A 14,051-nucleotide genomic window follows, 5' to 3' on the forward strand; every position below is an offset into this window, starting at 1 on the left:
TATTATACTTTGAAAAAAGTAAAAAAAAGAATACTTTAAAAAATCACTTAAAAAAGTAATAAACGAAAAATGTTTAGATAGCGGTCTGAGAGACCCCAAGGGCAGTTTAAAGGTTAAAACAACACACAACACTTTTTTCTGTGAAACACTGAAAAATATGCTATTCAAACAATTTTTTTTTTTTACTAAAAACATGAAAATAAAGATTGAAAACTAGATTTAAAATTGATACAAACGCATGTACTATTGAATTCGTAAAATAGAAAATTAATTCTATATGATATTTTTTTTGAATAATTTTCATAGTTTTGGTAAAAATGTTGTTGACTTAAAAGCGTATATTTTTCTCAGTGGAGTTAATTTTTTAAAGTAAATAAGAATTTATATTTATATAATTTATATTAATTTATACATAATTTTAAAATAACATTTTATGCACGATAAAGCTTTTTCAATTTAATTTATAATACTTACAAAAATTTAAAAAGTTAGTAAATTTTAATATATAATATGTATTTTTTTCAAAGATATCTTATGTGTTTTAATATTAATATACATGCTGATTTTTATGTTCCCGACACCCTAAAAATTTTTTTTTTAATATCATTTTTTTTTGTTCTTTTAACAAAAAAAAGTGGAATAAAAAAAAATTTTAGGGTGTCCGGAACATAAAAATCACTCTGTATATAATATATATATATTTAAAAATTTTTTAATATGTATAGAATATATAGAATATAGAAAGATGTGTCATGGTAAAATAAAATTTCTATAAAAATTCAGCTGGCACAATATTTAGAAAGATTTAAACACAAGTTAGTTGAGCAAAGCTCTTATTGTAATATATTGTAAAAAGTTTGTCATTATGAATAATAATAAATTTGAATTATATTCTAGTAAAAATTTTTTGCTATGAATTAGTAAAATTTTACAAATTCATATAGGGCGCATAATTATTTTATAAAAATCATTAATTAGAATTTTTATTTTAAAAGAATTTATTCTTGATAATTGTTTGTTAGAAAAACTTTTATTTTTCAAATTAGCATTTGATAGAATTTCTTTTTATACGAATTTTTACTAAAGAAAATTTTTAGATACCAAATTTTTGATTGGCAGAATTTTTACTTTATAGTTATTTAATTTACATGTCTTTTTATTTAAGAGAATTTTAATTTAATTCAATTTCTAATTTAGCAGATTTCTCATTCAATCTAATTTTATATGTCTTGAATTTTTAAATAACAGAAATTCAAATTCACCGAATTTTTATTTGAACGAATTTATTTGTCCGAAATTACAAATGGCCGAACAAACAATCGACAAAAAGATTTCGGCGCTATTTTTAAAATTCACCAATCACTATTCTTTCTTGATAATTTCTAATTAGTGAACTTTAAAAATTGCGTCGAAATCTTTTTGTCGATTGTTTATTCGGCCATTGTAATTTCGGACAAATGAATATTCAGCGTCTTCAAAATTATATCCATCAAAAAATTTGGACAAATTAAAAATTCGGTGAATTGGTGTTTCTGTCATTTCAAAATTCGAATAACATAAAATTCAATTAAATGAGAATTCCGTTAAATTAAAATTCACTTAAATGAAAATTTTTTTTAAACGAAAAGTCATGTAAATTAAATGACTGTAAAATAAAAATTCAGCCAAACAAAAATTTAGCATCTAAAAAATTTAGCAAAAAACTTTGCTCAGTAAACTTACTACAAACTTATAACAAAATATTGTGTTGGCTGGAAATTTCAATAATACACTGAGAGTAAAAACTAAATTCTATAGGAACTATTACCATTTTCAATTAGTAAAATATGCAACAAAATGTGCTTCTTTTAAAATGAAGCACAGTATGTATTCACAGAATTCTCTTCAAAAAAAAAAAATTAATGAATATTTCTCTCTACGTATGACTATTTTATGATATATGTATATGATTCAATTAAAATTTAACATGAACAAATGAACATGAAAAGAACTAGCAAAATAGTAGTGGTATATTTTACTAACTAAATGGTATTTTCAACAAATCGTTTCTTTTAGTGTATACACTTATATATATACATATATTTGTATTACATACTAAAGGCAGTACTTTTTCTACCTAATACTTGAATTATGCAGTTTGAACAGATACATTGAGCCGCAATTTACACCGTTCGTTTCTGTCACTGGTTCAAAAATCGAGTTGAGCCATCCCGTGACTCTTTTAAAAAAATGTTACATTTGTGTAAATACGCTCATTCGAGTCTTGATGAAGGGATTTTCCATCTTTACTGATTTTTGGTAACATATTTTTCAATATAAAAAAATTCTTCATCCCTATAGCAGTTCGATCAATCCAGTGTAATAATTATGGGAGTGTGTTTGATTTAACAGTCTCAGAAAGCGATTGAGCAGACTTATTTTATATGTATCATCTGGTTAAAAATAAACTAAAAATGAGAAAATTTTGAATTTGATCTAATTTTGGATGATAAAAAGTAGAATGCTTCGAATCTCTAAAATTTTAACCAGAATATGATTTTAAAAAAAACTAACTGAAGTAAATGTGCAACCAAATGAATAACAGAAATAGGTAACTAAACTTTCATCTATACCCTTAAATTCTAAAATTATGCATAGCAGTATTTTTCTTAAAATTGAAATCACAGAATCCAGCAATATAACATTATCTACGTATATAAATTCTTCTTGGCGTGTGGTTTACTATACTATATAGTTAAAAATGCTTTTTGTCTCTAAAAGGTTTATATATAATCAAACTAATTCAGTTTCTTGAGATACTCTTTCTGTCATTGGAATTCCTCCATCTATATTATTATTATTATTATTAGTCATTGTCAATCCTGGTTGTACATTTACATATCTCACATTTGTTCTTGTATCATCATTGCCCTCCTCGGTATATCTAGATGAATCAATAAATTGTCTTAAAAGTGGTCTTAAACTTTCTTCCTCACTAAATTGTGCAGATGCTTGTGAAGCCGCACTTTGTTCAGGAATTTGTAAATTAGAATCATTCTCAGCATTGACATCTAATAAATTAGAATTCTGTTGAGGCCAAGACAAATGTGGCATTTGCATTTGTCCACTGTGTTCTATTTGAACACTTGCTAATGGAACATCGAGACACGGAAACAGTAGACGAGGATTGTTAGCTAAAAATTCAACTATCTCTGGAGCAGTGGACCTTTTTGTATGATCCACCGACCAACAGGATCGAAACAATCCTTCTCTAGAATAGTCATTTTAAAATCAATAACAAAAATACAGAATTAGAGTTTTTTTTAGAATTAAAAAATATACTCACAATAGTGGTTTAACACCTTTTGGAATTGTTAAAGAATTACCAGCTTTCACATGAGCCAGTACTTGATTATTGCTCAATCCTTGAAATGGAAAACTTCCAAATGTGATAATCTCATATAAAAGAACACCGTATGACCACACATCAGAAGCTGGTGTAAAAATTCCAAGTCCTAAAGATTCTGGTGCCATCCATCGAACAGGTAACATTCCTATAAGATACGCTTCCTATTAGAAACTATCAAAAAATTATTAAAATTGATATCCCTAAGTATACGTACCTTTTCGATTAAATTTATAATAATCATTTTCGTACATCGGCCTAGTCATTCCAAAGTCTCCCAATTTTACCACGCGTTGAGCATTTATCAGGCAATTACGAGAAGCAACGTCTCTAAAAAAACGAACAAATATTAAATATTCTTAAATTTTTCCATTTCTCTTCATCTTACCTGTGAACATATTTTAATTGAGCCAAGTAACTCAAAGCTCTACCAACATCTAAAGCCATAGCTGTCAATTTTTTACTTGAAATTTCATCAGAGTCTTCATATTTTTGATCATTAACAAGATGCCTGCGGGCTAGCAAATAAGTCTTTAAATCACCATAAAGCATAAATTCCATGACAGTAAGTACAGGTTCACATTTAACACAAACTGCCAGCAATTTTATAATGTTTTTGTGATCAAATCTTTTCATAACTTCAACCTCACTGAGAAAATCAAGCTTCTCTTCCGTTGAACTACCGACCTTTAAAGTTTTAACAGCGACAGCCAACCAACCCTTTTCGGGGAAAAATGCCTCTCCACCGTAAACAGTTCCAAAGGCGCCTTCACCAATTTTTCGATTTATCACAACACGATCGCGTGGTATTTCCCATAAACTAGAAGAATCTGTTTGTTGAAGATCTAGACCAAGAGATTTCATATATTTCTCCTGAACTTGCATCTTTTTATCGTATCTAAAATAAAATTTCCTTATTGTTTGTGAGAAATGTAAAAAAAAGGATTTTAACAATTACCTTCTTTTGATCACCATGAAACCAATGACAAGAAATAATCCAAGAAATCCGAATCCAATGACATTAGCTATTATAATAGCACCTTCACACGAAACATTCAAAAGTTCTGCTAAATTTGAGAGAACACATTTTGTTGGTGCTTCAGATCCATCATCAGGTATGGTTCTTGTTAACCAAACTATCGCCGACATATTTAAATCTAAATTACCACCATAGCCTTTTGATTCATTTGGATAGAAATTTCCAACCTCACGTATCTCATCGCCTATTCTTTGAATAATTTTTATCGTTGAAAGTCTTGATGGTCCATCAATAAATTTTATGTGTCCTGATACCTGAAAAGAATATGATAATATTTCGATATTCTTATATCTTTTTTCAGTCTCAAGTAGACTGAATCAGTACATAAAATTATAGTTTACTAACCCCATGAAAATCAGTTTGAGCAATTATTTTAGTGAATCGATTAACTGTATGGTCGGAATGAAGATCGAACACGTAACTCTGATTTTCCTTTAAAAGTTTATCTATTGCCAAAGCATAAGTCCACATTGCATCATAAGCAAAGCCCGCATATGCTAAAAAATTTTATTCCTACTATCAAAATGAATTATTTTAAAATAAAAATTTATTATGTGTATTAGTTTCAAAAGTCGAAAAAAATAATCCTAAACTTCTAGCTTTGGTATAGACGCCAATCATTTTTTAAGATGTCTATAACCGCGTTGAATCAGAAAAATTATTTTTAACATTTCGTCTCTGAAATAACAGTTCTTTGGTTAATTAACAACAGGTGTAAGGACAAAATGTCCAAACAAAATTTCAAAAAATTGAATATCCACTGAAACAAAATTTCTAACCTGTGAGAGGTACATCGTGTTTCGAGGTCCAAGTGTTTAGCTCACCTAATACTCAAAACAGGCTCCTGTGAGAATAGATTTTGCAAAAATGAATTCAACAATCCGAAAATGATTCGTATTAATCAGCAATCAGTCTGGATGAAAAGATAAATCCGAGATCAGTCCAGAATCGTTCGAAATTGACATGAAATAAATCCGCAATTAGCCCGCAACAATTTGATTTTAGTTAGATCAAATAACAATCCAAAATGAATTCAGTATAATACAGAATTAGTAAGTAAACTATCCGCAAAGATTACGCAACAATCCGGATTAAGTACTGTCAAAAAACTGAATTCGACATGAGTCAGTAATAATCCGCAATTTTTTTGTGGAAAATCCGGTATTATAGTCCTCAATAATCCTAATTTATTCTGGTAAAAAATCCTAATCCGAAATGAATCTGGAAAAATCCGGTCTAATCCGAAATTAATTGGATGATACACAATTAATAAACGCAAAATTATTTCTATTGAAACCAAAAATTAATCCGGCCTGTGTAATCAGTAAATCTAGAATCTGCATTCACTAGTTATGTTTGACCAAACTGACTTCGGATTAGACCTGATTAATTCCGGATTCACTAGTTACAGAAATCGGGTAAATTTTAGATTTAGCCGGACTAATTCCGAATGACAATAACCTGACAATAAACCAGATTGTTTCGAACTAATTCCAAATTTGTCCGGAAACAGTCCGGGAGTTTTACCAGAGTTTATTCTGGGATTATATTTTATGCATCACCGCCGGGAATTCATTATAAACCTTATAAAATTACGAGGAAAATGATGTATTAATAAATACTTTTTGACCATTTGGTTCGATTCTATCACAACAACTAAAATCCAACAAACCTAAAATATCTTAACGGGTTCCTCAGATATTATCAAAAATGTACGATACTCAACGATTTTTTATCATCTTCAAAAATGCTTCTACTAAAAAGATTATGCCAAAGCTATAAGGTTTGTCTTTTTTTCTTTCTTTTTGGATTTTAAAGTGTGGCAATTAATAACCTAACAAGTACGTCATTTACTATAGGTTACTATCACCGTAATATTTTAATTTACTGCTATATATTATTAAATACATTACAATAATACCTGATGTACGCTGATTTTGTGAAGCACAACGTTGTTCATACTTTCGTCTCCATTCGCCAACAGTAATGCCTTCTTGCATAATATCATTATCATTGCCATAATAAGAATGTGAGACGCCTAAATGACCATCAATAGCTTTTTTCATTTCATCTGTAGAACATGATATATTAGATCCAAGTTTTTCATTATGCAAATCAATGTCATACCAATTTGAATGAAGCCAAACGGGAAGAAACCATACATAACCCTAAGAAAAATTTAATTGGAAAACGAAAACATTGATTAAATTATTTACTATTTTGAATTTTGAAAATATTACCTGGGCTCCAGTCATTTGCAATTTATAAGCTTCACACATGACCTGACGAGCTACTTGATCATTCACATCAGCAATAATAATTCGAGCACGCTTTTGTTTAAGTTCTTGCAAATACTGAGGAAATTAATTTATTGGAGAATAATTTTCAGAAAACAACTACTGATCTAAAATAGTGAAATTTCAAAATACCTTTGTCATAACATCAAGTTCTCGTTCTCTTGGAAACTTGATGTTACCAATTAAATTTATATCATTGTTCCTAAGTATATCTTGCATATAAGAAATGTATTCTGTGTATTTTTGGCCATCTTCAGTTAGAGCAGCCACTCTTTTCCATTGAAATTTTTTAAATAATGCCAAATACACATATTTGTATTGTTTATTTTCACCAATTGTACGAAAAAAATATGGATATCGACTTCTGTCACTGAAACTTGAACCTTCAGCTCCATAACTGATGACAACAGTTTTATAATGTTTCGAAATACCAATTAAAGGTTCTACTGTTTCGGAGCACGCTGGACCCAGTACTCCAATTAATTTTTCATAATTTGTATGAATTATATAATCTATGAAAGATTTCATTACCATTTCAGGTTTACATTGACCATCACCGGCCATTAGAGTAATTTTATAATCTCTCAAAACTACATTATCTGTATTGATTGCTTCTTTAGCCATTTTTGCAGCAATAACAATTGACTTTGCAGAATAAAAATCACCAGTCATGGGAAATATACCACCAATCACTAAATTATTTTTATTCTCAATTTTTGGTTTCCATTCTGTTAGTGTGTAATTTAAATTATCCTTCAACCACTGACAAGCAATTGTTTCTTCATCTAAAGCAGATTTTCCAAATTTGTTATATCGATTTATTAAGTCCTCATACATTTGTCTTGTAAATTTAGCACGACTTATAGCTTCAAATGCAAATCTTGCTACAATTTCCAATTGCTCCCATACAACTTTTTCCAATTTATTAGATTCATAAGCACAACCTACGACCATGTGTTCTCGACAATGTGGAAATTCAATAGGCACAAATTCTCTTTCATTAGGTATTATTAAACTAGGCGTCCAATGCAAAATAACAAATGATTTATTTGATATGTCTAGTGAGGTAATATTTTCCGATAATTGTTTTGTCAAGTATTTTGTTAAGTACTTCAAATTTGGACCAACCCATGCAACTTGTACATATAACTTTAATAAATCAATATGATCTTTAATAAATAAAGTAACGTCTGGATATTCAGCTAAAATTGTTGCACATGATTCGTCTTTGTGTATTTGACATTGTTTAGGAATATACATTCCATTTTGACAAAATTCCATTTGACAGTAAAACTCTTTTGTCCTGTCATTAATGACATAATTTCTGATTAATTTTAAGCTATTGGCATCCAACACAAAACGCGAAATTGATTCTCTTTTGGTAAATGTTAACCAATTGTCATCTAACTTTGATAATGTTTCTGGTATAAACCAACCAAATCGACCAGGCGATGTCACTGAACCCAGTTCTCTCACATTGTATTTATTTAAAAGTGGCATTGTATCCAGATGAGGTGGAGTCCACACCTCCATATTCACCATAACATCAGGAATTCTATCAAAAAATGAAAATAATAATTTTTATATATTTTGGCAGACATCCGTTTTAGAAGCAGCTCTTTACTATTTTGTCTCACTGATTTTTATTCTTAAAAAAATTTACATTTAAAAATATAATTAAAGAGAAATTGAACCAATATATCCAAAAAGGTCATACAGATTAAAATCGTTAGTCTCTACATTGTTTGAAAAAGAATAGTTTTTTAAAACCCACAATTCACAACCGATTTTGGATTTCTTTTTTTTTTAATAATCTGTATCAAATGTGTAATAGATTTGTCAAGTTTGATTTTTAATTTACATAAAAATTTATATTGCTATAAACAAACTATATTAACAAATTGTTGATTTAGACAACAACTGATGGATTTTAATGAAACTTGTTACTCGGGGGTTTTCGGGGTTGCTGATTACAAGACTGATATTTGTTTTCAAAAATTGAAAATGGCGGAATAATTTGTAAAATGTTACTGAATTCGCTTGAAACTCGATACTCGGGGGATTTTGGGGTCGTTGATTTTGAATCTGAAATTGGTTTTCAAACATTAAAAATATCTGATATAATATGGCAGAAATTTTTTATAAAATTAATTGGATTCCCCTAAATTTTGTTATTTGAAGTTTTCAGGGTCGTTAATTACGAATCTGATTTCTGTTCTTAAAAATTCAAAATGGCCGATCCAATATGGATGAAATTTTTTTGTCAAAATTGATTGAAATCGCTTAAATTTTGTTACTCGGAGGATTTTCGGGTTCGCTGATTACGAATCTAATATCAGTTTTCAAAAATTCAAAATGGTGGATCTAATATGGCGGACATAATTTCTAAAATATTACTTAATTAGCTCGAAATTTGTTACTCAAGGGTTTTTGGGGTCGCTGATTACGAATTTGATGTCGGTTTACTAAAATTCAAAATGGTGGATCCAATATGGTGGACATAATTTGTAAAATGTTAATGAATTCGATTGAAATTCATTACTCGGGAGTTTTTGGGGTCTCTGATTACGAATTTGATGTCAGTTTACTAAAATTCAAAATGGCGGATCCAATATGGTAGACATAATTTGTAAAATGTTAATGAATTCGATTGAAATTCATTACTCGGGAGTTTTTGGGGTCGCTGATTACGAATTTGATGTTGGTTTACTAAAATTCAAAATGGCGGATCCAATATGACGGTCATAATTTAAAAATGTTAATGAATTCGATTGAAATTCATTACTCGGGGGTTTTTGGGGTCTCTGATTACGAATTTGATGTCGGTTTACTAAAATTCAAAATGGCGGATCCAATATGACGGTCATAATTTAAAAATGTTACTGAATTCTCTTGAACTTCGTTACTCGGAGGTTTTCGAGATCGTTGATTAAAATTTGATGTTGTTTTTCAAAAATTTTTATCATTTTATCATCATCATCAATATTTCAGAAATTTTGTTCATACAACAATTCAAAACTCCACTAGAATGTACACTAACAAATCCATTTTGATTTTAGATTATCAGGGCCGGCTCAATTGGGGCACCGCAAAAAATTACAATTACAATTTTTACACTCTGATTTTAGCGCCCTCTGGACCTAATAATTTAAATACACAAATTGTCTCGTTTAGTTAAAATATAGTTTTTAATTGTAAATTTTATTTAAATTTAGAAAAAAAGTGAGTAAGAAAAAAAATAGTAAAAAAAGTGGCCAATTTTCGTGTTCTAAAACGGACTTCTACTTTAAATTCCAAATAAAATATGATTTCATTTTCGTGACAAATTTACTTACTCTCTGTATCCAGAAGCTATCATTTTATCGGATAGTCTAGAATAAGTAATATTTGTTTGAAAAAAGTCTTCATTTTCAATTACAGCAACGTCTGGATAACCCAAAATATCAGTCAAAAAAATTTTCATAACCCTCGTCACAAGCCTTTGCGTCACTCTTCGTGAGATTTCAAAATTGATACTTAATAATTGACCTTCATAATGAACAACCCTTTTTGGTTGTATATCTGTAATTAAAAAAAAAAATTAATTTCTAAATTTACATGTTTCCCCATTTATAATTTTTAAAATTAACTAACCTTCAGTTAGACAAGTGTTCGAATATGAATTCTTGACGAAAATTATAAAAACCATTAAACTGAGGATATACCTTGAAACAAGCATTTTTTGGTATATACCATTTATGTTGTCACCTATAAAAAAAATAACAAAAAAAAAATTAGAAATATTCACTTTTTGTTTTCAAGAAAAGAGAAATAATTTTATATTATTTTTGTATTTTATATGCCTCTTAGAATGAAAATTTAAAAATCTCATAATGAACATATATTTATAAGTTTATATGATGAAAAATTACGCATGATTTTAATCTTATGGAAAAATACTAGAATGATGTTAATAATGATCTTTGACTTAAAAAATTTTGATTGCAAAATGTTTTACTTTGAAAATCATCAACTACTGATATAACAACACATCAAAAAAGAATTTTTAATGAAAAGCATTTTTTTCTTGTTTCTTAATATCAATTGCATTCATCAATGAAGTACTGAGAAAATTATTTCAATACAATTTTTACTGAGAATCAGATTAAAATTTATTAAAATATTACTTCGATTAAAAAATTAAATTTTTATTGAATAAAATATATTACTATGGAAAAATTAGTTTTTTAAAAAATAATTTTAAAAATTTACTGCATTCACAATTATTTTTTTAACATTTTACAAATATAAAATGTTTATTTATTTTATAGTAAACAATCGCTGTAATGTTAAAATGTTATTGATTCAAATTTAGAGTATTAAAAAAAAAAATTTCATTATTTTAAAATAAAAAATTTTTAATAAAAACTTTTATTGTGTCTGAAAAACATATATACAAAAAATATAATGATAATGATTAATGACTTTTATTTACAATGTCAATGACTGCCGTTATTTTCTAGGTATATATATATATATACCTATATATAGATCCGTGATAGTAATGTAGATCATTTCTTGACAAGCACTTTAGTTTCATAAAACACTGATGAAGAAAATTATAACTTCACAACATTATAAACTTAATTTTTATTACATAAATTATCAGAATGGAAATCAATAAACAAAGAAATACAAAATTTATTTATTATTGTAAAATTTATTAAATTTATTTTATTATTAAATTATTTATTATATGAATTTTTTTTTGAGAATTGAAATTGAAAATGTGAAGTCTTAAAGTCTTCAGGTAATATGTAAATTAGAGTAAATAAATAAAATTCTACGAAGTGTTTCAAAATTCAGTCATTACGACATATTGACTAAAAGTTATTCTTTAATACAACACGCAAGAAATTTAGAAATATTAATTTTTTTTTATTAGTATTTTTGTTATAATTAAACTTATAATTCAATTATTTTCTACTCTACGGTTTTTGTTCACAACCTTTAAGAAAAATTATTATTTACATTAAAAAAATTAATAAAAATTTAAAGTAAAATATAAAATATTGAAATTTAATTTTAAATATTTAATTTATTATTATATGAAACTTAAAATTTTTTAAACTTTTTAATTTAAAAAAATTTTATTTTTATTAATTACGTATAAAAATATGAATTTTTACCATTTTACGCTAAAAGAACAAAAATAATAAGACGCACTTATTTTATTTATTTTTATTTATTGTACTTATATACATTTTTATAATGAACTAGGATATTTTAGACGCCAGGTATGTGTACATTATATATATATATATATTGTATGTTTAAAAGAATGTAGCACGCATTAATTTTGAACTTTGAACATATCTGCTGTACAAATAATGTACATGTTCATTATTTATGTGATCCATACTTCCCGTGCATTACAAATAGATGAAATATTATTAATTTTAAAAATAAAAATACGCGCAGAACAATAAATTTTAATTTCTCTAGTGAAACCTGTTAAATGGCGTTATTATTGATCAACATTTAAGAGTAATAAAAACTATCATAAATTGAACAAAACAAAACAATTGAATCATTTCTCCCCGAATCAAAATTGTTTAAAAATTAAAAACAATTTTATTATTATTTTTTTTATTTTATAATGAAAATTATTATTTTACACCACAAAAATATTATTATATTCTATTTATTTAATTATTTGATTAAATCTAATTTATTTTAAAAATAATTACAATATTATCAATTAACAAATTTCAATCATGATTGGTATAGAGAGAATTCATGTTTAAAAAAAGGCGTTTCATTGATTATTCATTTTATATTCATTTAATCTAATAATCATTTTAACCTTTCAAATGACTCTATCATAAAGTTAATTTACTTTTTTTTTTTACTAAATAAATGTCACACATATATATGATTTTTAAAATCCTGTTTTCTTTCTAATCAATTTATTTACTATTTACAATTAACTTTTTTAAAAATTGTTGATAAAATTTTTGTCTTATCTTTCATAGAGGGAATTTAATTTCTGTATATATATATAATGTGTGTAACTCTCTGAGACTACTTTACCGACTATCACGTTTATTTTTAGTTATATGACGTCTTCCTCTTGAAAGCATTCACATTCAATAAACGAACATTGATTGTAAAAAAAAAATTTAGTGTAAAATTGGAAAATTAATATACTACAATTTTTAATATAATAATTAATTTAAATGATCTTTTAAGAAAACAAAAAAGAAAAACCTGTTACTATTTTTATTTGTTAATAGAAAATTTTTATAATAAATTAAAAAAATATTATATTACAATTAACTTAAATTATTGATTTTTGTGATATAATCATGTAATTGAATGCTCAAACTAATTAAATACATGCGTAAAGTTTTCGTCCACTACTTTTTTTTCCAGTGTTACTAAAAATAACAGCTGTTTACGTTTATGTCTATACATAGCAGTCATGAAAAACAATGTACCATGAATAAAATTTTGCAACAACATGCATTTGTAAATTTGATGAACTATATTTGGCTATTAGAATACTTTATTATTTTTATTATTATTATTATTGTTATTATTATTATTCTTATTATTATTATTATTATTTTTGTTACTGTTATTGTTGATATTATTATTATTTTTATTAACAATCATAACTAATATGTAAAAATAAATTACAAAAATTATTTTATTTAAAATTCATTAATAATTCTCTATTTTTCAATTGTTAATGATTCATTCTTTTAATTTAAAAAAAAAACAACACATTTTATAATAGACTATTTGAAATTTAATTACATTGTTTTTTTTTTCAAAATTCCACTTTGATTTTATGTAATTTTAGAAAAAATAATTTTTTGATAATAATTTATATTCTTACCGTTATTAAGAGACCAATTTAATAACTGAAACGAATATATTGACTTATTGCATTTGCACAATTAATGCGTTTTGTTTTGATATGACAGAAGTGCTAGTCATTATTCATCTTCGAATTTCAAAACTCATTTGTATTGGTTCTAGAATTTGACGCACTTCACAAATGTTCTTCATTTTTGTTCTTTTTTTTTTGTTTTTTTGAAAGTGAAAATGAACTTTCTTTTTTTCAAAGTCAAAAAAGAAGAACTTAAAAAGAAAATAAAGTATACAATATAAGTACACGCAATTTATAAAAGAAGAACAACCCACTTTAAATCTGAACGCTGCCAACGCTGGCAGCTGACTACTGTCGACTGATATATCACAGACTATCCGATAAAATTACCGAAAAAAAAAAAAATACAATATTAACAATGAAATTTTTTTTTTAATGCACACGAAAAAATTT

The 14,051-nt window shown here is 26.5% G+C and overlaps 1 protein-coding gene across 1 annotated transcript; it reads right to left on the reverse strand.

Annotated features, from left to right (window-relative positions):
- Window positions 1-695: 695 nt before the first annotated feature.
- Window positions 696-13,950, reverse strand: LOC127279784 (uncharacterized). The gene is made up of 12 exons (XM_051302344.1): window positions 13,605-13,950; window positions 10,355-10,468; window positions 10,057-10,282; window positions 6,854-8,276; window positions 6,665-6,778; window positions 6,346-6,592; window positions 4,770-4,921; window positions 4,344-4,678; window positions 3,774-4,283; window positions 3,603-3,715; window positions 3,326-3,533; window positions 696-3,250 (listed from the first exon to the last, which is right to left on the reverse strand). Exons 2-12 carry the CDS (start codon window positions 10,437-10,439, stop codon window positions 2,773-2,775), a joined length of 3,891 nt encoding a protein of 1,296 aa, XP_051158301.1. The 5' UTR covers window positions 10,440-10,468; window positions 13,605-13,950; the 3' UTR covers window positions 696-2,772.
- Between the last annotated feature and the right edge of the window lie 101 nt (window positions 13,951-14,051).

Source organism: Leptopilina boulardi, unplaced genomic scaffold (assembly GCF_019393585.1).
Source record: "Leptopilina boulardi isolate dan_hultmark-lab unplaced genomic scaffold, ZJU_Lbou_2.1 LbouV2_223, whole genome shotgun sequence".
In the NCBI taxonomy this organism is placed as follows: Eukaryota; Metazoa; Arthropoda; class Insecta; order Hymenoptera; family Figitidae; genus Leptopilina; species Leptopilina boulardi.